The 27,055-nt window shown below is 36.7% G+C and overlaps 1 protein-coding gene across 1 annotated transcript in view; it reads left to right on the top strand.

Annotated features, from left to right (window-relative positions):
- LOC136825539 (tachykinin-like peptides receptor 86C) overlaps window positions 1–27,055 on the top strand; it is a 279,402-nt gene that overhangs the window by 112,966 nt on the left and 139,381 nt on the right. Inside the window, exon 3 of the mRNA XM_067082133.1 lies at window positions 9,994–10,095. Coding sequence (XP_066938234.1) covers window positions 9,994–10,095 — 102 coding nt within the window. The remainder of the gene's footprint in view (window positions 1–9,993; window positions 10,096–27,055) is intronic.

The following is a 27,055-nucleotide window of genomic DNA, read 5'->3' as shown; positions in this document are numbered from 1 at the left end:
AACAGCTATCTTTGAGGGCAATTCGTAGCTTCATCGACAGGTTGTGTGTTCTTGGCGTGCAGGGCCTGGTAAAAATTACATAAATTAAGTAATAAACTTATCAGCCAAGTCTCAAGCGTAACAATATATATATATATATATATATATATATATATATATATATATATATATATATATATATATATATATATATATATATATATATATATATATATATATATATATATATATATATATATATATATATATATATATATATATATATATTTATATATATATATTTTTTATCACATCACCGTGATTCATATACAATCAGTATTCATATACAAACGTCCTTTAATATCCAATTCGCTCTACCTCGAAATAATATATTTTCATATATGTTACCGAAGGAATTTTTCTTGTGGTCAGGTCGGCAACGTGACCTCCTTGTGGTTGAGGCGACGCGGGTTCGTGTCCCGCGACCGGCAATCACAGTCTTCAATTTATTGCGTCTGGATGTACGGCTTCGTAGTTACAAGCACATCCAAAAAAGAGCGAAGAATTCGAGAAGTTAAGAGGGCATTGTGGCTATTAGAATTACATGTGTCTGGTAAAAGTGACCAGTAGATTCTATATATATATATATATATATATATATATATATATATATATATATATATATATATATATATATATATATATATGTATGTATGTATGTATGTATGAATATATATATATATGTGTGTGTGTGTGTTAAATGCACGAGAGAACATTCGAGCGTCAGGAATTTGCGAAATAGCATTCAGAAACTGGAAATAATTATATTTGATTAATGAAACTTGAAGATGAAAAGGAAACTTTGGCGTAAAATTTAATGAACAGCGCGATAGAAAAATTTTTGATATTTCTTCAGTTCTTTCGTCATGGAAAATGTATAAGTTTAAATTAAATGATTACTCTACTAGCAAGAACCAGTAAATTTTATGAACTCTTATTTTTTTTTAAAGAACTCTTATTTTTTAAAGTCGTTCATTTTGATAATAGTTATTATTTATTATTATTATTATTATTATTATTATTATTATTATTATTATTATTATTATTATTATTATTATTATTATTATTATTATTATTATTATTATGTCGTTGCTCTTGATAATGTATGGAATATGTTTTCCCATGCTATAAATATCCAGTAATAATATATCATATCTAGATGGATAGATGAGCGTGAAAATGTGTTTATATGTATGTGTGCGCCCGTGTATCCTTGTACTGGCTTAAGATGTTTTGGCCGTGGATTGTATTTTCAGTCAAGCTCAAACTGTTACTCCAAATCTACGTGGTTTTATCCCATTTCCCCTGTAAGGAGAAACCCTGGTTTGCTCAATTTGCAAAGGTTTTTGTGTTGTGAATACTTTCGGCACTCACAGGGGTTGTTAAACAGAGAGGTTTCTAATGAGAACATATCTATTTTTTCCGAGTTTTATTACAAAAAGGAGAACGTCTAAACGCTCTGAGACTCTGGAGCAGAATGCCAGCAAGTGGCGATAATGCCACACCCGTTCTAGCATGATAACAGACACACGCACTCACTAACTTTAAAATACAAAAATGAATCACACTGAAGCATGAAAATGATTCGAAAATACACGTTTAAAAATAATCTATTGCTGATTCTGTCTTGAATCAGAACAAGAAATGTTATTACTGACAGGATAAGTATTATTTAATTGTACAGCGAAATGACAACAGAAATCATCGTGGCCTCGTAACATCATCCCTTGTGCTTAGGTTTGCTTCGTTTGCGCTGTTCCTTCTCCCTGCTCCACCTTCTCATCACCATCACAACTTACATAGTTAAAATGAATAAACATTAAATATCATATTACCGTTACTTTTTATAAAATTGCTCTGCCACGCCATTGCATGCTCCGACATGCGAACTAAAAACAATCAAAAAGACGTACAGGCCATCATGTATTAGTTAATAGGGAAGGGCTATAGACGAGGTCAATGAAATAAACATTCAGTTAACACAAGTACAATAGCATGTAGTTGATCATGTATACTGATATTTGTTAAACCCTCACACATGCCTTATGCTTAGTTAAATGCGAGTAATGATTCACCATAAGAACTCATTATGTATGAGGCATATATATGTTAAAAAACTTCAAACACATTGTCCATTAAATGTGTATATCTGAATGGTGTTTAGTATAACACACATGAACCAGAATGGATATATGATAAAAGTAAAACTTTTCACATAGCACATAAATGGATAAATGGGTATATCATAAAATTTATTATACATGTATATAAGTTAGACGCTAAAGATATATATATATAGATATATATATATATATATATATATATATATATATATATATATATATATATATATATATGTGTGTGTGTGTGTGTGTGTGTGTGTGTGTACACACACACACACACACACACACACATATATATATATATATATGTATATATATATATATATATATATATATATATATATATATACATATATATGTATACAGCAGAAATGTATACAGTTCCTATTAGTGTTTTTTTCCCAAGGAAAGTCCATGAATTGCAGTACAACGCCCAGGTCCTCATACACTGTGGCATCCCGTTTCTGTTAAATCACATAACTGATTTACTGTCTGGAAAACGCCTACACGGTGGCCATCACGTGCTTAAGTAAACCGAAGAACCGGTCGCCCAAGTACTCCCCTGACCAGCAATACCATACAGTACTGCTTTTCGGTTCATCATGACATCACTATGCGGCATCTGCCGAACATGAAACCCAAGCACTATCAAAGCACCTACGAAGGTTGCCAGCAGTGCTGTGATGCCCAAACAAAACACTAGCACGTCTATACCCATGGCAGATTCGTGGAACTGGAGGATAGGGCCCCCATTTCGGTAATGTTGTGTAGTCCACTGTCAAAAACTGCCATGTCCACGGTGACGTGGAAATCCCGGTTGATATTCAAAAAATAGCGGAAACCTCCCGTCAGGGTTGTCATCCCAAAATTCTTGAATTGCTTCGATGTAGTGTTGCATCCACCCACCAATAAACCTATGCTGGCTCCTGGTACATCGCCCCTTGGACAGGGCATGGAATCCATCTCGCTCGTAGAGTACCGCTGAGCTATTCTTAAGCCTGTATGAAGAAGTGTCATTCTCAAAATTATGATTACCACCCAGGCAACGATCATCTCCCAGAGGTTTGTGATCTGTCAACACAGTAACTTCGTATCCATAGATAATATATTTAAAATTACATGAGAAATTCACAATGGCTAAAGCTTCCTTATCTATGACAGCGTATTGACTTTCAGCGGGTTTCAATTTTCTGGAAAAGAATGCTATGGAGTGCAATTTATCATCTTTCCATTCTAACAGGACACCCCCTACCCCATAATCGGATGCATCGGTAGTATTGTAAAATGGTCGGACATCCCATTTAAAATCAGTTCCCTTTCTTGTCAGATCAGTCAAAGGTCCTGCGATTATTGAATAATTATATACAAACCGCCTATAATAACCAGCCATACCTAAAAACTGTTGAACACCTTTTACTGAGGTTGATTCCGGAAAGTTTTGAATAGCCGAAACCTTATCATGTGCCACTTTTAAACCATCTTTTGAAACAACAAAACCTAAATATACTGAGTTTTCTTTGAAGAATTCACACTTTTATAACTTCACTTTTAAGTTATACTGACTTAACCTTTGGAAAACTAATTCCAGTTTCTTAAGATGTTCCTCAAGTGTATGTGAAAAGATAACTAATTTATCCATATAAACAAGAAGGATGTCACCTAACACGTCTCCAAAAATTAAGTTAATCATCCTCGTAAAGGTGATAGGTGCGCAATGCAACCCAAATGGTATCCTCAAAAATCCAAAATGCCCCCTGGAGGAGCTAAATGCCGTATGTTGTGTACTACCTTCCTCCAAAGGAATTTGATGAAATCCTGTTAACGGATCTAACGAGGTAAAATAAGAATATTGGCCTAAGACAGATAAAATATCATCAGTACAAGGCACAGGGAACCTGTCTGGAATTTTCTCCTCATTGAGTTTGCTAAAATCAAATATAAATTCTCCAAGTACGCTCTTTCTTAGGGACAAAAATTAATGGAAAATGATATGGACTGGCAGATTTCTTAATAGCACCTTCTTCCAGCATTTTTTCGACCTCCCTCGTTATTTTATTTTGGAACTTCATGGGAAGTCTGTAGGAAGGAACACAGGTGATCTTTTGGGAATCCTTAAGCGTTACCTGATGTTCGTTTACACTAGTTTTACCTAAACAGCCACTGTTAGTAGTAAATACATCACTATCCTTTATTATTAATTCCTCAAAGCTTTTTCGAACATTTATGTCCTTTATATCCTCTACCAAATTATCCTTTGTTGAATCTAAGATAGCACTATCACTCGTATGGCGAACATTTTCTACTTGTGTTGCTGACAGTATGCTATGATGAAAAACTTCATCATCCGTGAAGGGTATATTTTTCATTTATTATTAAATCCTTATTTAAATGATTAAAAACTTCAATCACTGCTTGGTGATTACTATCAACTGTATATAAAGCGCTTCTGCAGCAGATAAAACCATGAACTTTAACTGATTCAATTTAATACCATGATATCTGATGGTACGTTTGGTTCCATTTGCTGTGTTAAAGTAGCTATTGATTAAGAATATGGATTATGTTGAGTTGCCTTATTAATTTCTGATACATTCCAAACACTGATCGGCTCTTCAGTGTATGTAACTTTGTACACAGGTATGTCCTTATGATCAGGGTTTGTTTCTAATGAATAGGAGGATTTTATAAATCTCCCTTTAATAAAAACACCACGCTTTGCTTGAACCATAACAATATTATTCTTAGACATAGACGGATGTCTCAGAATGACTACTGAAAACATATTAATTCCATTTACCACAATAAAATCGTCAGAGAAGACAAGTTTACCTATCTTATACTGAACCTTAACAGTGCCAACAATATTTAAATTGTTATCTCCTATGCCTGGCGGTTTAACATTAGTCTTCTCAATGGGAAAATCTGGGAATTTGAAATCCCTCAAATTACGAGGACTACCCATATCTAGGAACAAAGTAAATGCTTTATGATATTTGCTAACTCCTTTAATAATATGTCTTTCCCCTATATTATGAATGAGTGTCAGTATTCTAGTTATGTCTAAAACTGAATGATTAGTTGATAAATTATAACTATTATCACGCTCTTTTATATGGTCCTGAACAGCATACTCATCAGTCTGTGTATTAAATATATTACATGCAACCCAACATTATCAGTCTTACCCTCAGTGACCATTATGTTGTCATGGTTTTTCCCTTGACAGGTGAAAAATTCTGTGTTCGACGAACTATTTTGATCCTGAATAATGTTAACATTAGCTTAACCCTGATGGTTGTTTTGATTTTTCCTTCCCTGATTTTTCTTCCTCTGATGCTGGTTCTGGTTTGTGTGTTTCTTTTTATTATTACCTGTAGACTCACCACCAGTACTGTTATTATTCTGATTACTTTTATTCCAATTGTGATTGGTCAACCTGTCTGTGTATAACATTGACTTACAATTTTGATAACTATGATTAGTGGACTTATGAATACTACAGTATTTAGTCCCACAGTCACTTTTAAAGTGACCAGTATGGTTACAATTAAAACACTTCATTTGCTGGTTGGTGGAACTAAACACATTTACCTGTTGTGTTGCAATTGTACTTGTTGTAGCCTGTTTAACCTGTGAACTTTCAATGTCAGCGGTAAGTGCTGGGTCCAAATCTGGACATTTGGATATATGCCTCTTTATCTGATCGGTAAGTCACTTTGCTAGAATTTCTATAAAATTTAGGATCAAAACAAAGGACCAGTCTATCTGGCAACATAGCAGTCATCAACTCAAGCTGCATTAGATGACACATGTCTCTGGTATGAATACTGTTACCATTCACCTAAGAGGAATTAGCTAGCTTTGAATACTACTCATTAAATTTATCTGTGATAAGGGTGGTACGCTAAGTTAGTGATATACCCTTCTTATCTGCCAATTTACAAATACTCCTAAAGGGTAGGACTTCATCCAACTCAGACTCAGAACCGTACACCAGTCATAAAGTAACCTTAAATTCTGACCAGGTTTAGCAGGAAATAAACGAAATGGTGCATAGCCATGCTCCGGTGTCACCTTTCGCATAATCAATAAATGACTTAGCCCCCTGCAATTGAATAGCAGGATCAACTATTTGCTTGGAGCTTAAGTGAGCTTAAATGGATTTTATCCAACTTTCGACCCCTTGTGTCAACTGACTGTTGACTGTGCCTTGAAATGGCACGATAGCTGAATATATATATTTTTTTTTACATCTGGGTCCGACGCCAATTTGCTAGAATTTTCTATGTTACCTCTACGCCTATTACTACCTCTACTTGTATTTGATCTGCCAAAGGAGTTATGCGAGTATACCAGCTCGGAACGTACCCTCATGTGTGTGTGTATACCTATACAAAAGAAGTTCTCCTAACTGCCAGAAAAACACAAGTTAAAATATTCACTTCTTAAAAAAGAAAAATGAAAAAGACTATGGAGATAAAACTTATTGATCAGATCTCTAAATACAGGACACAGCTTGGTGAATTAGGTCTGAACACTGCCTCTATCACTAAATAACTAAAACATGGGTAGACATGTCTGCTATTTTATGGGAGAATGTCACGCCCACACCCACACGTTGTCAGAAGAAATGGGTCGATGGATGGTATTTATCAACACAACTTGATTGCAGGTCGCACAGACATTTAATGGAATCTGAAATCTTTAAACTGCTTCTTACAGGAACAGCATCTTCCGAAAAAATGAGGGCGATTAATGTTCTATCTACATGTTCCTGTTTTCCGTTGTTTCTCTGACTTGTTGGCAGAAGACGATGAAACACATCAGGATGCAGCTTCTTTTTCCCCTCGGTGTTTAAGTCTCTCGTGTATCAGAAAGCGATACAAGCAATCATCAGGGAACTTCCTCTTTCTCACACAAGTAGTCATTGCTGTGATGGGGAATTATATGCAAACACTGGAAGTATTCCTATCCCGTAATGCAGATAACGTCGGGGAATTCAACATGTGTGTAGTCGATATGCGAACACGTGAAGTGAAGTGTTCTCATCCCGTAATGCAGATATCATCGGGGAATTCTGTCTGTCTACGAGTGTGTAGTCGATGTGCGAACACCACGTGAAGTGTTCTCTTCCCACAATGCAGATATCCAGCTCTCACAAATCTCGAGCAGATGTTTTGTGTTTTCTGTGTTTTCAAAAAGCACCAGGTCTTACTCGGAGGGTGGTATTGCAGACCACTGCCACCATTATATTGTGAATGTTTTTGGCACTCACAAGAGTTGTTAAACAGAGAGCTGTTTTGTTCTGAAATCTCCCCTTATATGTCTTTGATGACACAGAAAACAACGTACCCAGAAATATCAGATTTTGTTTAGCTTAAACCAACCTTGATCATTACAACAAATAATGGTACTGCCATGGTTATACCATTTAATGAGAATTAGAATCATTTTAATTTCACTGATAAAATTGAAGTGGCATATAAATCCCAAGGCTTCTTGAACTTGGTCGTATCATAGGTTGTATGAAAATTCACTTAATCTAATGTCCGGTACAGAAACATATTCATTAAATGTATACTTTATATTTTGATTATAGCTTCAGTAACTATTCTAAAAACAGCTAAGTCACCGCGTCTGTCGGTATAAGACGATTACTCTTATTAGGTGTAGGAAAAAGATAGACATTTCACACTGCTGGGATCCCACCGTATAGCTATCACGAATTATGAGCAGCTAGTATTGCGCTGAAATGACGCAATAGTTTCGAAGGAAATTAACGTATTCATATTTCCTGAAAATAATGAGTTCCATGCTATTACGGAAAATGTGCTTAAACTTTACTTTCAATATTGTCTGATGTAAGTCACCCTAAAATCTCTTTTTCACGTTGACTCTAATTTCACTTCATTACTTTTATTTCAGTCAGTATTACGTCTATTACTTCTCCTTCTGTGGATCAAATTATGTTCCTGCTTCACCTGTTTCGTTCGTGGTATTGATGCTCCCAACACAATTAAAAAAGGAATGTAACGTTCTATGTGGACTGGCAGTAAAGGATTAATTCCACCTGTTTCCTACAGTCTTTCTGAAATAAGAGACAGTATTTGCAAATACTTCGCAATATCCTCCCACATCGCAGTGCCAATAGTTGTAAACGTACGTAATCACCCACTTGTATATATACATATATATATATATATATATATATATATATATATATATATATATATATATATATATATATAGTGTGTGTGTGTACGTACATAAAGCATTCAAATTCAACGTATCATTAAGAAAAGACGAAAATTACTTTTGATACAACAATAATAATAATAATGTTTAACCTCATTCTGGGTTAGCGTATAATACTGTATTTGAAAATATAAATACCCACGAAGTTCATTTATATCACAGATGCATCCAAAACTTCACCAATAATCTATTCATGTGTATTTAACTAAACGCAAATGAGACCCATATGACAAAAATCACACTGGAAATTCCGTTTATGCATTCATAGAAGCTTCCCATCATTAGTCTATATGCAGAATGTACATTTCAGGGAACCATAATTTATCCTGGTCAGCATCCTCTTCTGCCTTGCTCGTATAAATCCATATGAATGCTCACTTCTCACTAGTCATACCTTTCATTATCCGCTCTACCAAAATTCTGCTGTTGCTTCGATATTTTATTCTTCTTGTCCCAAAATATGAATATATCTCCAGCATCTTTAAACTCAATATTTACTTAATTTTCTTCTGCGTGCCATTTTGGGGGCGGGGGTTTGTAAGGGTTCCACATTTTACGATGTTGGTAAATTTCTTTTGAAACCCATTGTCTTTCGAAAATCTCACCATGCGTTCTTTTCTAGCCAGTAGCTATATAACAATTACATTTACATTTTCACCAAAGAAGTCTTGTACGATATCCTCTCCAATTTCCATAATAGCCCTCATCTTTCTACCTTCCTAAGTGCCGATACAAATTCGGTCTCATTGTCATTTTGTGTGGCTGGATACACCCTGTCATCATCTACCTGCCTGCCGTTGCGCTCTTTGCCATTTTCCTCTTTCTCTCTTTCCCTCTCACTTGCATACCTAACTAACCATGTTGCTCCGACAATGTCTTAACTTCGTCTCAAACATACCCTTAAACACCATGCGCCTCTTATCAACTTTCACAGCCGAAATAAAAAATTTCAACGCTGCATCTGAATATAATTACGAGCGAGTATGTGCACACACCTGCATTAATGAGGATGTTTTTCCATGAATGCCTCTGCTTGTATGTATATGCATGTAATGAATGAAGATTATGGCTGTATTAACAACATTCTGTGATAAATGTGAATGCCCGAATATTGTAACAATAGAAGAGCAACGGAGCTTGCATGACGAGAGATATCCCCCATTCTTTGTTTGATCGCTTCCCACATATGCCATTGTGAAGAAAGGTGTACAAAAGCACAGCGTTGTTTACAAAAGGAGGTTTTATTTTGAAAGTGCAGACAGTTCAAGGCAGGCTTATCCGTTGAAAGGTAGAACTATACCGTTACAATTTGTTTAATGAAATCCTTATTCGCTGGATCCGCCGACTTGCAGCTGGATTAAGAGTTCTTTCAATAGAAGTAACAACCGTGTGTGGTATTAGCCTTTCGAAATGAGAGCTCTTTAAAACTTTTATGAGTGAATTATTGTACTTATTTCAAATCATATCTATTGTCCTAACAGCAGGTGAACGCGAAAATGAGACTGCTGTCCTTAGAAGCATTTTTGTCCATTTCCTAATGACTGTATTTAATGCAGCCGTTTCTCTTTCCTTGCAGCGACTGGCCTTTCGGAGCGGTGTACTGCACGATCAGCAATTTCATGGCCAACGTAACAATCTCAGCCAGTGTCCTTACGCTCATGGCGATATCCTTTGACAGGTACGTATTCAAGCAGGAGTAAATTTGGTGTAAGAAGTGATGTCGTAAGTGGATGGAAGCAATCTAATGTTTCGTTTCTATAATGTATGAACAGTATATATTAATTATTATGGAAAAGTAATGACTTTCAACGGTGAATGTGTAAGCTAGAGGAGAAATGGGAGTAGAACTCAGTAGTGAAATACAGCACTGATTCAAGTCAAAACTCTGGAATACCAAATCTCCATCTCACGGTAATGGCCGTTATCATGCAAATGACTGTTTGTGCTGAAAATCAGATGGCACTCCGGAAGCCATAAGGTAGAAGCGAGATGCGTCCGCCGTTAACACATAATATTCGGGTAAGTCAGCGCTTTGTTTACAGGATTTAAAATGTTAATTCAGTCCAGAAAGAACATCAATTTGTTACCATAAAGTTATGTAGGGAAACGAACTAGTTAAATGTTAATCGAATCTTTTTACGGCCGAAACTTTGGTGTTTTCGACTTTTTATAGCACAAAAGAGATTCGATTACAGTTCAATCTCGGTTTCTAATGTAAAGACTTATCTTTGGTTTCTATGAATTCTGGGAATCTACATTGTTTCAAACTGCGAAATAAGTCGTCAACCTCGTTATTTACACTGCTGAAACTCTTCCTTGTAAAGGAAACGTGTTATTAACTGTACTCTTACATAATTATGTTCAGTGTCCAAACTGATAGCATGCCATATATCCTGCAAACTTTCTAATATTTTTTTCATGGTGATGTCACCGAATTATGCATATAGGAATGATAATGATGTACAGTACTTTCAGCAAACCAAATAAGGTAACAAATCCCTATGTGATGACATTATGCATAAGTTACAAATTCCTGTTTCAAAATACTTTTTACAAAAGTAATAAATGATGCAATCACGGGTCACGGGACAAAATTTCGCAGCAAAGGTCGTATTCGTGTATATACTTAAAATACCCTTATGAATGCCATAACATTCTTCTTATCAATGAAGGCATCTGTTAATTATTTAATTATATACCAAAACTGTATTCAGTAAAAAGAAGAAAAGAAAAGGTTTTAAGGGCTCTCCATGAGCAAGAACCCGTGCTGGCATAATGCCAAGCTAATCAAAAACAACAACAACAACGAGGGAAGGAACATAATAAGGTTAATATTATCCTTTTACAAGATTGTTTCTTTTTATTTAGTGATCCACCCTCAACCCCCATTAAACGAAATATAGTATTCTAATCATATTAAGTTCATATTCATTTTTCAGGTCAAGAATAATAATCTTCACTTAACGTTCAAAGAAACTTTTTTTTTTACGTGAAAAACGAAAATACCTGTACACGAGTAATTCAGATTTAGATGCACAAGCTCAAAATGTATAACACCTGAAGGAATTTCTGAACGTTATCTAAAATATGTTTCAAGGAAACTTTGAAATTGTGGTTTTTAAACCACACGTGATACTCAGGCATCCCACTTCTACAGCTTTTGCCTTGAAATTATTGACACCTGCACTTCCGTTAAATAGCAAAGGGATCAGTCTCAAATAGCTGTTCGCATTTATGTTTTTGTCGCTATGAATCCCTTCTGTCACATAAACTCAAGCGTGTACTTGATGAAGATTTTTCCTGTGTTTGCAGTTAATATAAGATGCCAAGTTATGTCATACATTGCCAAATTTTCTTCTGCCACGAAAACTACTGATATATTTTCTTATATCTATCAAATATTGTAACCTTACTGTTACCCAAACTGACGTTTACAAATCGAACCCCTCATCAAATTATCCAAACTATTTCGTATTAAGTTATCAGACATTTCACTTACAAATTTTTCTTAGTTATTCAAAAATACAAAGGCACAATTAAAGGCTTTAATCCACTTCCCAGTCCCCTGCTCGGGCCATGTGCCAAGTTTCATAAATTAATTAATTCTTGATATATGCATACACACACATGTAAATATATATATATATATATATATATATATATATATATATATATATATATATATATATATATATAGCAACAGTTTGAGAAGAATGACAATTGCATTTTTTCCATGCATTGTACTTATTCAGCTGACGTTTCAGGCCCATCTGTCCCATTTTCAAAGCTATAAGTATAAGGATAAAAGATAAAAACAGACTCAGACAAAAAAAAAGCGGTTTAACATAAAATAATAAGAGTATAAAAGGAAATATGATAAAAAAAGGAACACAGCCTATCAAGTAGTAGTGGAGGAAGAAAATGAGTGACACTCAGGTACCGTTTGTTTCAACAGAAGCTCATGAGAGGGACAGTTGTGCTGATGTCATATGAGTATTTAACCGGAAATAACTGTTTAATGAAGAGTGATTCAGTATTGACAGTTGATGGTCATTTGGAGCTTTGCCTATTATTTTAAAATCTTTGTAGTTGATGTTATATTTCAAACCCCAAATGCATGAGAATTTGGGGTTTGATAAACCCGTTCTATAACTTATGCCATTCATCTGGTTTAAACAACCTCCTCAAATTGATATATATATATATATATATATATATATATATATATATATATATATATATATATATATATATATATATATATACAGCCTCGATAGCTCAGTAGTTACAGCAGCAGCTTCGGACTTCGTGGGTCTGTGGCGCGAGTTCAAACCCGCAGCCGACTGATGCAGACACTTTGCTATCCGTGTAGACATCCCGGGATTATATATGTAATCAACGGATAGGTTTGTAAAAAGCAAATGGATGTTACAGACTAAATACACACACAAAACAAAGCCACTACAACACCTTCTAAAACATAACAAACATCTCACAAGTCTCGAACTCTCGCCATACCCAGCGCAATAACTTCTCGCTGCTGGGAAAGAAAGGCGTTGGGTCGGGTATGATACATGACGTGCCGGGATCTAAGCGATGTCAGGCAGGGCAGCCCGATCGAGACCACAGGTCTACCCAAAGCCAAATCAAAAAGTCCTTCAAAAGAAGGCATTGTGCTTACCCCATACAAAAATGGGAATAAAAGCACGTTATATATATATATATATATATATATATATATATATATATATATATATATATATATATATAGTGGATTTCGTCTTTATATATTCATCAAGTCCATATTTTCGTGATACAGTTATATATATATATATATATATATATATATATATATATATATATATATATATATATATATATATATAAATATATATATATATATATATATATATATATATATATATATATATATATATATATATATATATATATATATAATATATATATATATATATATATAGTATATATATATATATATATATATATATATATATATATATATATATATATATATATATATATAAATATATATATATATAATCAGAAAGCTACAAACGTCCTTTAAGTCCAATTCCTCTACCTCGGCGAAATAATATATTTTCATATATGTTACGAAGGGGAATTTTTAGTTGATAATAGGTCCACCGTCCGTGAGAGTTGAACCAGCGACGGATAATTTTCGGCCACAAGAGGTATAAGTGAATAACATCTCCCATCAACTCACCCATTCGAACTCAGGTGTTTTGCGTTTGGAACAATATCCACCCACCTCTGCCATGTTGACCATGTAGTGCGTTTGTTAGCCATATTATGACTATTTATCACATCACCGTGATTCATATACAATCGAAAGCTACAAACATCCTTTAATATCAATTCACTCTACCTCGGAAATAATTTATTTTCAGATATGTTACGAAGGGATTTTTAGTTGATAATAAGTCCACCGTCCATTGGAGGTCGAACCAGCGACGGACGAGGAATCAGGACTACAGTGACGCACTAGCGAAATCGGCCACAAAGAGGTATAAGTGAATAACATCTCCCATCAACTCACCCGTCGAACTCAGGTGTTTTGCGTTTTGGAGACGATATCCACCACCTCTGCCATGTTGACCGTCAAGTGCGTTTGTCATGCGTAGCCATATTATGACGGTGGACTTATTAACAACTAAAAATTCCTTCGGTAACATATATGAAAATATATATTTCCGAGGTAGATATTGGATATTAAAGGACGTTTATAGCTTTCTGATTGTATATGAATCACGGTGATGATAAATAGTCATAATATATACAAATACTACACGGGTCAACATATATATATAAAACTCTGACGGTTTGGGTGAGTTGATGGGAATGTTATTCACTTATACCTCTCTGTGGCCGATTTCGTTAGTGCGTCACTGTAGTCCTGATTCCTCGTCCGTGCTGGTTCGTTTACAGGACGGTGGACTTATTATCAACTAAAATTCCAAGTAACATATATGGAAAATATATTTAATTTAAAGGACGTTTGTAGCTTTCTGACTGTATATGAATCACGGTGATGTGATAAATAGTCATAATATATGGCTACGTGCGACAAACGCACTATCACGGTCAACATGGCAGAGGTGGGTGGATATCGTCTCCAAACGCAAAACACCTGAGTTCGACGGGTGAGTTGATGGGAGATGTTATTCACTTATACCTCTCTTGTGGCCGATTTCGTTAGTGCGTCACTGTAGTCCTGATTCCTCGTCCGTCGCTGGTTCGGCCCCACGGGACGGTGGACTTATTAGCAACTAAAAATTCCCCTTCGGGAACATATAGGAAAATATATTATTTCCGAGGTTGAGTGAATTGGATATTAAAGGACGTTTGTAGCTTTCTGATTGTATATGAATCACGGTGAGGTGATAAATAGTCATAATATGGCTACATGCGACAAACGCACTACACGGTCAACATGGCAGAGGTGGGTGGATATCGTCTCCAAACGCAAAACACCTGAGTTCGACGGGTGAGTTGATGGGAGATGTTATTCACTTATACCTCTCTTGTGGCCGATTTCGTTAGTGCGTCACTGTAGTCCTGATTCCTCGTCCGTCGCTGGTTCAACCCACGGGACGGTGGACTTATTATCAACTAAAAATTCCCTTCGGTAACATATATGAAAATATATTATTTCTGAGGTAAGTGAATTGGATATTAAAGAACGTTTGTAGCTTTCTGATTGTATATGAATCACGGTGATGTGATAAATAGTCATATATATATATATATATATATATATATATATATATATATATATATATATATATATATATATATATATATATTATATTCATTTTCCCACTGCCGTGAGGATAAAAAGATGGCTCTAGTTTTGACCTTTGATAACAACACCAATAAGATAAGGAATGGAGGTAAATTTATGTTTTCCATTAAATTGTATAATTCACTAAAAGGTATCAGAATATGAAATATTTACAGAAGCTGTCAATGGAGCTCTGTGGCACTACCAAAATTACGTTAATAGAATCACAAACACTATAGAAAAGTGTCAAAAAACTGCATGCTTTTAACATTAGGCCTCCGTAGGCTAACAAGCAATGGGTATGAGTGAGGAGCTGAAGAATGCACAGACTGGGGTACGTTAAGCGAGAATGGGCAGCACTGAAAGTCCGGATATCTTGACCTCGTATGGTTCCTGGGGTATGCAGGAAGATAGCACTGTTGATCTACAGTTGATATCACATAACAGGTACCCGAACCACGAATCGGCAATAGTAGGAATATTGAAAACACACAAGGGGGCTTGAGTAATAATGAACTTGGAATATGTAAGCAAAATACCAAAATGATTACGGTAAACCACATATGGGCAAATTAACACTAGTATGCCGCTATTGATAACACAATCACCACAATCAAAATCACAATACTCTCTGAGGGAGAGTAAAAGGTTATGGGTATCAGAGAAATGAAGAACAGGTGGAAAACAGGCAAAATAAAATTTGGTGAGGCCAACAAACAGCTTCCAATCACATTACCTTACCCAGTGGACAAGATGTGAGGTTCGTAGAGCACAGTTACCGCAGTAGGGCGTCAATGGAATCGGTGTCACTTAGGGTTCCCCACCATACAGGAAATGAAACGAAATATAAGGGCGCTGACGGGCTAGCAAGACATCAGCATGCTGAGGATAAGCAGCTGGATAAGACGATCTTCAGCGTGACAGCAAAAGGGGATGTCAAGTCGGACTTGATCAGAGTCTCTCAGCAAAACTTCTGGACAGAGTGGCATCATCAGGTTAACGAGTAAAGTGACGTCTAGCAGAGTGACGTCGCGAGAGTGGCTAGTGGAGGGTATACTAGCAGGGTGATGTCATAGAAGTAACTAGCAGAGTGACGTCTTAAGAGTAACTGGCAGGGTGACGCCTCAGGAGTGACTAGCAAAGAATGATCCGTCGGAGCCTGCATATAGACCACAATCGGTGCCGACGTTGGTTGTGTTTTTGACATTTCTGACAGCCTCTTCTTAATGGGGTCATCCATTGTCCTTTTCTCAGGGCACGTCGATAATCCGACCAGGTACCTGAAAAGTCGTTGAGATTCAGCTAATGAAAGGTTCAAGGAGAGGTAGCAACGGTCTGATAATTAGATGGGAGGGTCTAGGATGAGTAGTTGGGGATGCAGGTGTGGGTCAGGTCAAGGCGGTGACCCTTAATGGCATGGCAGTTGTTGAAATGGAGGCGAAACTTCTCAGTGTGTGAAGTGACAAGATTGGCTGGGGACTTGAGAACAATAGTGGCTAAGGATATAATTCTCAAATGGTCGCAGTAATTGCAAGCAGCTGCCAAAATCGTCACCTAGAGCGAGGATTAATAGGGTTAGGTCAGGTCAGTAATGACTTGGGGTACAGTCATGCATTAGTTTCTCATTAAACACCTGCATTGGCTTAATTTGGGAGGGAAAGGCATGGGAACGTTTTAGTGAAAACTTCAAAACAACTAGTACTTCTTTCAAAATGTACATTACTTATGCATGTGAAATGGAAAATTTACTTTAACTTACATTCGAAAATCAAGAATAAAAATAAAAAAACAAACGAATTAACAAGGCGTCTGTGACAGCCTCCCAACAAATAAAGACGTTAAATGCCCTTTCAGGCGTCAATTTCTAGAAGATTTTACAGATTGATATACGTGACTCTCTCTCTCTGATCTAATATATCTCAAAGAAAACAGAATCGTAACCTCTAGACAAATCGGTAAGAGACAAAATAAACATAAGTGACACATTCAATATTACAAATTCATTGTACTTCAAAACACAGGCTTGCTTCAGGTAATTATTCTATTTTAATTCATAACATACAAATCTATCTCCAGTCTAATATATGGATCATAGTTGATTGGATCAGATAACCCTTGTCTGATGCAAACATGGTACACTTGTGTTAACCCATACACAAGAGTACACTACTGTCAATGTAAAAGGAAAGGTAAAGATAGACAAAGGGGAATTCTAGTTAAGACAACATATAACAGGACATGTTATAAGATACAAAACTTATAATGTAGGGAGTGACTTGATCACCCTTTCTGTAGTAGGCATCAATCACTGGTAAATGTGAAAACCTGACTCATCAGATAGCTTTACTCATCAGAGACCATACAGGACTCTAAGTATTAGTATTGACAGGGCAAAGGCATCTGGCACTTGGCACTCTGTGTATCACTCAAGCAGGGCGGTTAATGTAACATAAAGTTAGCAGTAGACTACTATGAGTTGTACAATGAGTGTTACTGTAGTAGCAGAAGCAATTACATGATGTCAAAAGGCAGGAATGGAAATTACTTACATTTTGCAAAGAGTCAGAGAAAGAGAGTACTTGACATCCGACTCTGGGCTACAGGGCCAAATTACTTAGATAAAGTGGGGACACTGTGCCAGGATGGCACCAGTGCCAAGAGAACTTAGTAATGCTCTTAGGATCTGGGCAGCCTATGCTGGTGCTTCTTCTTCTTGTGTCGTCTGTTGAAGGGATGGTTTACTTTCATAGCTGGCGTTGGTGAAGCCGAATTCAAGGAAGGTATTGAAGTGCTATGTACTCCTGTTGCTGGATCAATGGGAGCCTTGACAGCTCTGATCAGTTCCATCAGAATATCTCTCTTTGCAGACTTGCGAAGAGAGGCAGAAGGTTTGGTGGGAGTTTGAGGATCACAGGTAATGATGAACAACTCAGGCATGGGTTGCAAGACCACACCTTTGAGTGAGCTTCCACTGGGGTTGTGGGAATCTGGAAAAGGTTTGTGTAAACATCTGGTTGGCTCTCTGTCTGGCACTGGTAGTGGAGCCAAGCAAGGTGAAGAGAGTGGGGCCAGATTGCAATCTCCAGTAGGGAAATTTATGTGGTGCTCTGGGTCTGATACACAAGCAGGACCAGGCACAGGAATCCAATTCTGATTCAGGACTGGCACTGTCATCTTGGCAGAGCCATTCTTAGAGTTCCAAGTGGAATGTGTCTCAACATCCGAGATGGATGGAGTGTGGCACTACTTAGTGCATGCAAGTGGCACAGGCAGGGAGTTTGCATCAGCTTCGGGATCTCTGGAAGGGAGATCATTGTTGTGTGTTGGCACTGGCAATAGGGCAGGGCCAGACACTGGAGGCTTCTCTGTGTAGAGCCAAACGTCCAAGTAGGATGGAGCATGGCACTGCTCAGGGCACGCAGATGGCACTGGAAGTGGAATAAAGGTACAATCAGGATCTCCGAGATGGAGATCTGTAGGACATCTTACCACTGGCACTGAGGCAGGGCCAGACACAGGTACAGTCTCCTCTATTGTGACTGATGAAGCCTGGCACTGCTCAAATCTTTCAACTGGTATGGGCAGTGTTTTGGAGACATGGTTTTCATGGATGGGTTTAGTGACACCTAAACTAGTAAGCATGAGTGCCATCAGGATAAGAGGTGCTTTCTCAACAGAGATAGCAGCGTGGCTTTCAGGTTCAGACTCATAAGTGGCCCTGCCTTCCCAAATCAGGTGGGAATCGGTGGAGGGTGCCATGGCTATGGCAGGCATCTGGGAGAGGGTGACACTGGATGGCACTTTCATGTCACTGATTTCAAGGGGAGAGAGTTCCTCTTTGGTTATGCAAGGTGTTGGCAAAGGAGGCCAAGATGGATCTGCAAGTTGCAAGGCTGCAGGGCCACCGAGGCAGGAAGCAAAAAAGGAGGGCCCAGTCGGCTCCTCAGGTTGCAAGGCTGGGGGGCCACCAGGGCATGGGCTAGGAGGAGAGATAGGAAGGGGACAGGTTCTGGGTTGGAACTGCTGTCAGGTACATGGATCATATCCATAAGTTCTGCAATAAATGTAGCTCTGAACTTAGCTACTGCCAGTTCAATATTTCATTGGGCTTCTCTTTCCTGCTTGGCTCGGGTTACCTGGGCATCAACAAAGGTGGGAAAGGATTCTCCACAAGGTTCTGCTCCAGGCCGAGTACCTGGAACTGTTGCAAGTCCTCGGTGTACGATGACATCTTGGGTATGCAGAGGAGTGGTACGACTGTAAGATAGCACTGAAAGTTGTTTCAATGAACATAGAATCACAAATGTGCATCGGCTCAGAAAAGGTGAATACGCTTTGTTTCAGGTTGCCTACTTCAGACAGGTCAAGGCACCTAAGTGCGGTACTTCCAGAGTACAGAATTCAGAATGAGTTATTCACTGGCATTCAAACAACAGGTAGGAAGCTAGCCCTTAAACGCCGAGCCTCTATTTACAAAAGTGTGCCGTATGCCGGCGGCGTTCGGGAGTTAGCACCAAAGTAGAAAAAAAGTTTTTTAAAAAAATCACAGCACGCTTAGTTTTTAAGATTAAGAGTTCATTTTTGTCTCCTTTTTTTGTCATTGCCTGAAGTTTAGTATGCAACCATCAGAAATAAAAAAAAAATATCATTATCATATATAAATATTGAAATATATGACAGCGTAAAAAAAAAATTCATATATAATTGTATACAAATCGCGCTGCGAGCAAAACGGTTAAAGCTATTGAGTTATTTTTTTCTTTGTATTGTACACTAAATTGCGATGATTTTGGTATATAACAAATTGTAAAACGATCAGAGAAACACAGAGAAAATATTATCACAAAATGATGCATGAATTCGTAACACGTGGACGTAAAAAAAAGCTTTTTTCAAAAAGTCACCATAAATCGAAATATTGTGCTAGAGACTTCCCGTTTGTTGCAAAATGAAGGTAATTGATTGACTATTACTACACTGTAAGTTTTTTTAGCTTAAAATTGCAGTTTTGACCATTTCGGTCGAGTTAAAGTTGACCGAAGGTCGAATTTTTTCTATTTATCGTGATTTATTTGAAAATATTTCAAAACTGATAAAAGCTACAGCCATGAGTTATTTTTTTTGTATTCTACATGAAATTTCGCACATTTTCATATATAAAACTTTATGTAACGGCTATTAGAAAAACGGTGCAAACATTACGACAAAGTGACAAAAGAATTTCTGAGATTTTCGGCCGAGTTACCGCGCGGACGTAAGGAAATTTTTTTTTTCAAAAATTCACCATAAATCGAAATATTGTGCTAGAGACTTTCAATTTGTGGCAAAATTAAGGTAAATGATTGAATATTACTAGAATGTAAGAGTTTTAGCTTACAATTGCGTTTTTCGCCCATTTCAGTCGAGTCAAAGTTGACCAAAGGTTGAAATTTTGGTACATCGTGATTTATATGAAAATATTTCAAATTCATAAAATTTACAACCATGAGTTATTTTTTGTTGTATTCTACGTGAAATTACGCACATTTTTATATATAAAACTTTATGTAACGACTAATATAAAACGATGCAAACATTACGACAAAGTGACAAAAGAATTTCTGAGATGTTCGGCCGAGTTACCGCGCGGCGGACGTAAGGAAAAATTTTTTTCAAAAATTCACCATAAATCGAAATATTGTACTAGAGACTTCCAATTTATAGCAAATTGAAATTAAATGATTGAGTATTACTAGAATGTAATATTTTTAGCTTAAAATTGCGTTTTTTTTACCATTTCTGTCGAGTCAAAGTTGACCGAAGGTTGAAATTTTGGCACTTATAGTGATTTATATGAAAATATTTCCAAACTGATAAAAGCTACAACCATGGGTTCTTTTTTGTTGTATTTTAAATGAAATTGCGCACATATTCATATATAAAACTTTATGTAACGGGTAACATAAAACGGTGCAAAAATTACGACAACATGACGAAAGAATTTCCGAAATTTTCGGCCGAGTTGCCGCACGGACGTAAGGAATAAGTTTTTTTCAAAAATTCACCATAAATCGAAATATTGTTGCAAAATGAAGGTAAATGATTGAATATTACTATAATGTAAGAGTTTTAGCTTGTAATTGCGTTTTTCGACCATTTCGGTTGAGTCAAAGTTGACTGAAGGTTGAAATTTTTTGTAGTCAACGTACGGTACGTCCACTCGTCACCCGACAGACAATTTTAGTCGACTTACGATACGTCCAGTCGGCGTTTAAGGGCTAGGGAACAGCCTACTTCAGGGCTTGCTCGGTTGAGTGGGTTGGCACCAAAATGCGTGTCAAGGTGTGTCTGTCACGGCATAGTTGTGTTATTCAAACATGGTAGCACTCCCAGTGCTAAAGCAAAACAGTCCCTCAGGACGCAAACATACAGCTAACAAAGCTTCAGTCAGCACCAAAAAGTGCGCAAGTAGTTCTCAAAAGACCGTAGGTGTGTCCCTAAAGGACAGTGATGGCACTTCTCCAAAGTGCGAAATGTGGGGGCACACCAAATGTCCATGGGCAGGTGTTTCAACAGAAATGCAAGTGTTCACACAACACTCAACATAGGGGGCACCATGAAGGTGTGTACAAAGGGGGCACTCACTGTGCGTAGATGTTTCTGATGGAAACGCAATTAGGGTTCCAAAGATTGTAACAATGTTCTCAAGGAAAGTTTCAGCAAACTTCCTAGAAATACACAACAATAGCTATCTCTTAACAAGAGACCCAGTTTGCCGCAACAGACAGTTATCACAAAGTAAATTTGGAGATTTCTCGATACTCAGCACAGAAAATTCACACAACTCATGTCCTGCTTCAAACAAAGTTCTGCTGTCAAGCAAAACAAAGGCAAAATGCACAGAATTTGGTTATTCCTAATTTGTACACAAATTAACCACTTTGATTAGTGTAAAACAAAGGTTTGTATATGAGATCAAGTATATGTACAAATCACAGGATATACACAAGATCACACTGTTCTCATAAGGTAAAGAAATATAGCTCGTAAGGTTTGCCGAATTCAGTAAGTGAGTTAATAAATTTCAAAGCAAGAGATAACAAATACCAAACAAATGAGCATCCTAGTAGTTGGACTTTCTAGCGACCCAAAACTAAAAGGAAAAGTAAGACTTTCTCTAGAGCGAACTGTCAAGGTTACTCTCTATCAGGAAAATCTATTGGTGATGGTTCAGGTAAACAATGGGGGCAATGAACTCTTGGCTGGACGGTTTGGTCAGGCATCAAAAAAAGAACTCAGACTATTATGAATTACGTTAAATGCTTGTTGCCATACAAACACGGAAGTAGATTTGTATTTGCGTTACTTGAATGGTTATCAATGCAGTATATTAATCACACAATTCTCAAAAGCGTTGCTGATATGATAGATGTGATGGGATTACACAACTATGATGAGTTAAGAGAAATAAACAAACTAAAATACGTAATTTGAATCTACTGGGTGGATGACTCAAAGCAGGTATGCTCTTGTAATACTCAAATGACAGATAAATGGGGTTGCCAGAAAGAGGGTTTTGTATCATAATGATATACAGAATTCTATCACTGGGAATTGTGCACTTTCCCTGGTTGTTGAATCATTAACAAAGATATCACTGCACTTGCTAAACACTTAATGAACAACTGAGATCTATAATCTCATAAAACACTGTACTCACACTCGGTAAAGTTACAGGTAAGTGGTTAATGGCAACTCAATCTCAAGGCTATGAATCTACACAGGAAGTCGGCTTCACGAGAGGCATGGATTGTAAACACTCATGAATGAAAAATCTAAGTCTCTAACACATGGAATATGAGAGTAAATGTACTTACTTGTGCACTGTAGTCAAAGGATGCCAAATACAGGTTCTGCCAATGAAGTGTGTGGATCAGTAAAGGGAACTCAGATTAGCCAGTCATAACTGCTTTGCTAGTTGACTGAGTTGCAAGGGGTTATGAATTTCACTTTAATATATTATTGCGGCTTGCACCCATCTTCTAAGGATCCTGGCAAGGTTGACACTGTCACGTTCGAGCTGCAGTGAAAATAAAAAGATGGCTCTAGCTTTGATCTTTGATAACAACACCTGACTAAGGGTGGCTGCACTCCAGTGAACAGAAAAGTTGAAAGGTGAATATACTCAAAATTACCAATAAGATAATGGATGGTGATAAACTTACGTTGTCCACTAAACAGTATAATTCACTAAAATGTATCAGAAGGTGTAATATTTACAGGAGCTATCAATGGAGCTCCACGGCACTACCAAAATTACACTAATAAAATCACAAACACTATAAAAAAAAAGTGCCACAAAACTGCAAGCTTTTAACATTAGGCTTTCATAGGCTAACAAGCAATAGGTATGAGTGAGGATCCGAAGAATGCACAGGATGGGGTACATTAAGTGAGAACATGGCAGCACTGATAGTCCGGATATCTTGACAGGATATGGCACCTGGGGTATGCAGTTAATATCACATAACAGGTACTCAAACCACAAATCTGCAACAGCAAGAAAGTTGAAAACACACAAAGGGACTTGAGTAATAATGCACTGGGAATACATAGGCAAATATCAAACACTGATTATGTAACAATTATGGTGAAACACATATAAGCAAATTAACACTAGTATTCCACTATTTATGACAAAATCACCATAATCAAAATCACAACACTCTCTGAGGGTGAATAAAAGGTAATGGATATTGAAGAATAGGAGAACAGGTGGAAAACACTGAAGATAAAATTTGGTGAGGCCGACAAACAACTTCCAATCACATTACCTTAGTCCATGGACAAAACGTGAGGCTCATAGAGCCAGGTTTCTGCAGTAGGGTGTCAATGGAATCAGTGCCACTTAGGGTTCCCCATCATAAAGGAAATAAGACAAAATATAAGGGCTCTGATGGGCTAGCAAGACATCAGCTCGCAGAGGGTAAGCAGCTGGATAAGACAATATTCAATGTGACAGCAAAAGGGGGACATCAAGTTGGGCTCCATCAGTCGCTCGGCAAACTTCTGAACAGAATGACGTCGTCAGGTTAACGAGTAGAGTGACGGCTAACAGATTGACATCACAGGAGTGACTAACGGAGGGTATGCTGGCAGGGTGACGTCTTAGGAGTGACTAGTGGGGTGATGTCTTAAGAGTAACTAGCAGGGTGACACCTCAGGAGTGACTAGCAAAGAATGGTTCGTCGGAGCCTATATATATATACCACAATTGGCACCAACGGTGGTTGTGTTTTTGACATTTTTAGTTCCTCATCAGACGGATCAGTATAGTTCTCTGCTAGCACTCTGTTGGGCCCGAGTTCGAGTCTCCGGCCGGCCAGTGAAGAATTATAGGAATTTATTTCTGGAGATAGAAATTTATTTCTCGGTATAATGTGGTTCGGATTCCACAATAAGCTGTAGGTCCCGTTGCTAGGTAACCAATTGGTTCTTGGCCAAGTAAAATAAGTCTAATCCTTCAGGCCAGCCCTAGGAGAGCTGTTAATCAGCTCAGTGGTCTGGTTAAACTAAGGTATACTTTTTTTGACATTTCTGACAGCCTCTTCTTAATGGGGTCATCCACAGTCCTTTTCTCAGGGTGCGTCGTTAATCCGGCCAGGTACCTGAAAGGTTGTTGAGAGTCAGCCAATGAAAGGTTCAATCTGATAATTAGATGGGAGAGTCAAGGATGAGTAGGCGAGGATGCAAGTGTGGCAGGGTAAGGTAGTTGAAATGGGTGGGAAACTCCTCAGAGTGCGAAGTGACAAGATTGGCTGGAGACTTGAGAACAATAGTGGCTAGGGAAACAACTCTCAAAGGGTTGCAGTAATCGCAAGTGGCTGTGAAATTATCACCTAGACCAGCGATTACTACGGTCAGATCAGATCAGTAATGACTTCGGGTACGGTCATGTATTAGTTTCTCATTAAACACCTGCATTAGCTGAACTTGGGAGGGGAAGGCATGGGAACGTTTGACTGACAACTTCAAAACAACTAGCACTTTTCTTTTCTAAATATATGTTACTTATAAATGTGAAATGGAAAATTTACTTTAACATTTGAAAACAAGAAGAAGAATTTGAAAAATCAAGAAGAAGAATAAAAAAGAAATTAATTATATATATATATATATATACGTTTGTGACTATGTATATATATATATATATATATATATATATATATATATATATATATATATATATATATATATATATATATATATATATATATATATATATATATATATATATATATATATATATATATATATATATATATATATATATATATATATATATATATATATATATATATATATATATATATATATATATATATATATATATATATATATATATATATATATATATATATATATATATATATATAGGGCAAAAAGTGCCATTTGGCATCCTGGCGTCCTGAACTTTTGGCGTCCTCAAGAAAGGGTGTCATTTGGCGTCCTCTATTATTATATATTTTATTTTATATTTTGGTGAAGAAAATAACATGCAATTTTATTTTTATATTTTTGCTTTCGAAAATAACATGCATATATAAAAAAAATTATGTAGTAAGTAGGGGGAAAAGGTGCCATGTCCTGGCGTCCTGAACATTTGGCGTCCTGAACAGAAGAAAGGGTGTCATTTGGCGTCCTCAATTATTATTTATTTTATTTTTATATTTTTTGAAGAAAATAACATGATATTTTATTTTTATATTTTTGCTTTCGAAAATAACATGCATATATAAAAAAATTATGTAGTAAGTAGGTGAAAAGGTGCCATCTGGCGTCCTGAACATTTGGCTTCCTGAACATTTGGCGTCCTCAAGAAAGGGTATCATTTGGCGTCCTCAATTATTATTTATTTTATTTTTTATATTTTTGGTGAAGAAAATAACATGCAATTTTATTTTTATATTTTGCTTTGAAAATAACATGCATATATATATATATATATATAAAAAAAATATGTAGTAAGTAGGGGAAAAGGTGCCATTTGGCGTCCTGGCGTCCTGAACATTTGGCGTCCTCAAGAAAGGGTGTCATTTGGCGTCCTCAATTATTATTTATTTTATTTTTATATTTGTGGTGAAGAAAATAACATGCAATTTTATTTTTATATTTTTGCTTTCGAAAATAACATGCATATATAAAAAATTATGTAGTAAGTAAGGGAAAAGATCCCCGAACTGATATGAGAGAGGCCCACTGAGTGACTCATGAACTGTTGCATGAATGATGAGATGAATCAATATAAACTATCTGTTATTAATCCCACTTTATCGATAAGAGTCTGATTAGGAGGAGGAGACACCTTGCCGAACAGATCTGAAATGATATTTGAGAGCCCCACTGCGAGACTCGACCACAGCTGTGTGACTGATAAGAGCTGAACTGTTATAAACTAACTGTTATTAATCCCACACTATCGATAAGAGTCTGATTAGGTATCTGCTGCTGATATGATTTAGATGAGCCGTGTGACTCATGAACAGGTGTATCACTGATAAGAGTTGAAGCGTTATAAACTATCTGTTATTAATCCCACTCTATCGATAAGAGTCTGATTAGGTATCTGCTACTGATATGATTTAGACCCGCTGTGTGACTCATGAACAGCTGTATGACTTCATACGAACATTACAATGTACAGCTCTCTAAGATATACAGCTCTAACTCTCCACCCGATTGTTAAAAGTCACACGTCTTAACACGCTCCCGATTATCCTCACCGTCAGTGTCACTTAACCTATGTATGGGATAATAAAAAGCGATTCTACCTATC

The sequence above is a fragment of the Macrobrachium rosenbergii genome, chromosome 37, assembly GCF_040412425.1.
Source record: "Macrobrachium rosenbergii isolate ZJJX-2024 chromosome 37, ASM4041242v1, whole genome shotgun sequence".
Classification (NCBI taxonomy): Eukaryota; Metazoa; Arthropoda; class Malacostraca; order Decapoda; family Palaemonidae; genus Macrobrachium; species Macrobrachium rosenbergii.
The sequence above is the reverse complement of the archived record's forward strand: the minus strand, read 5'-3'. Positions and strand labels throughout refer to the sequence as shown.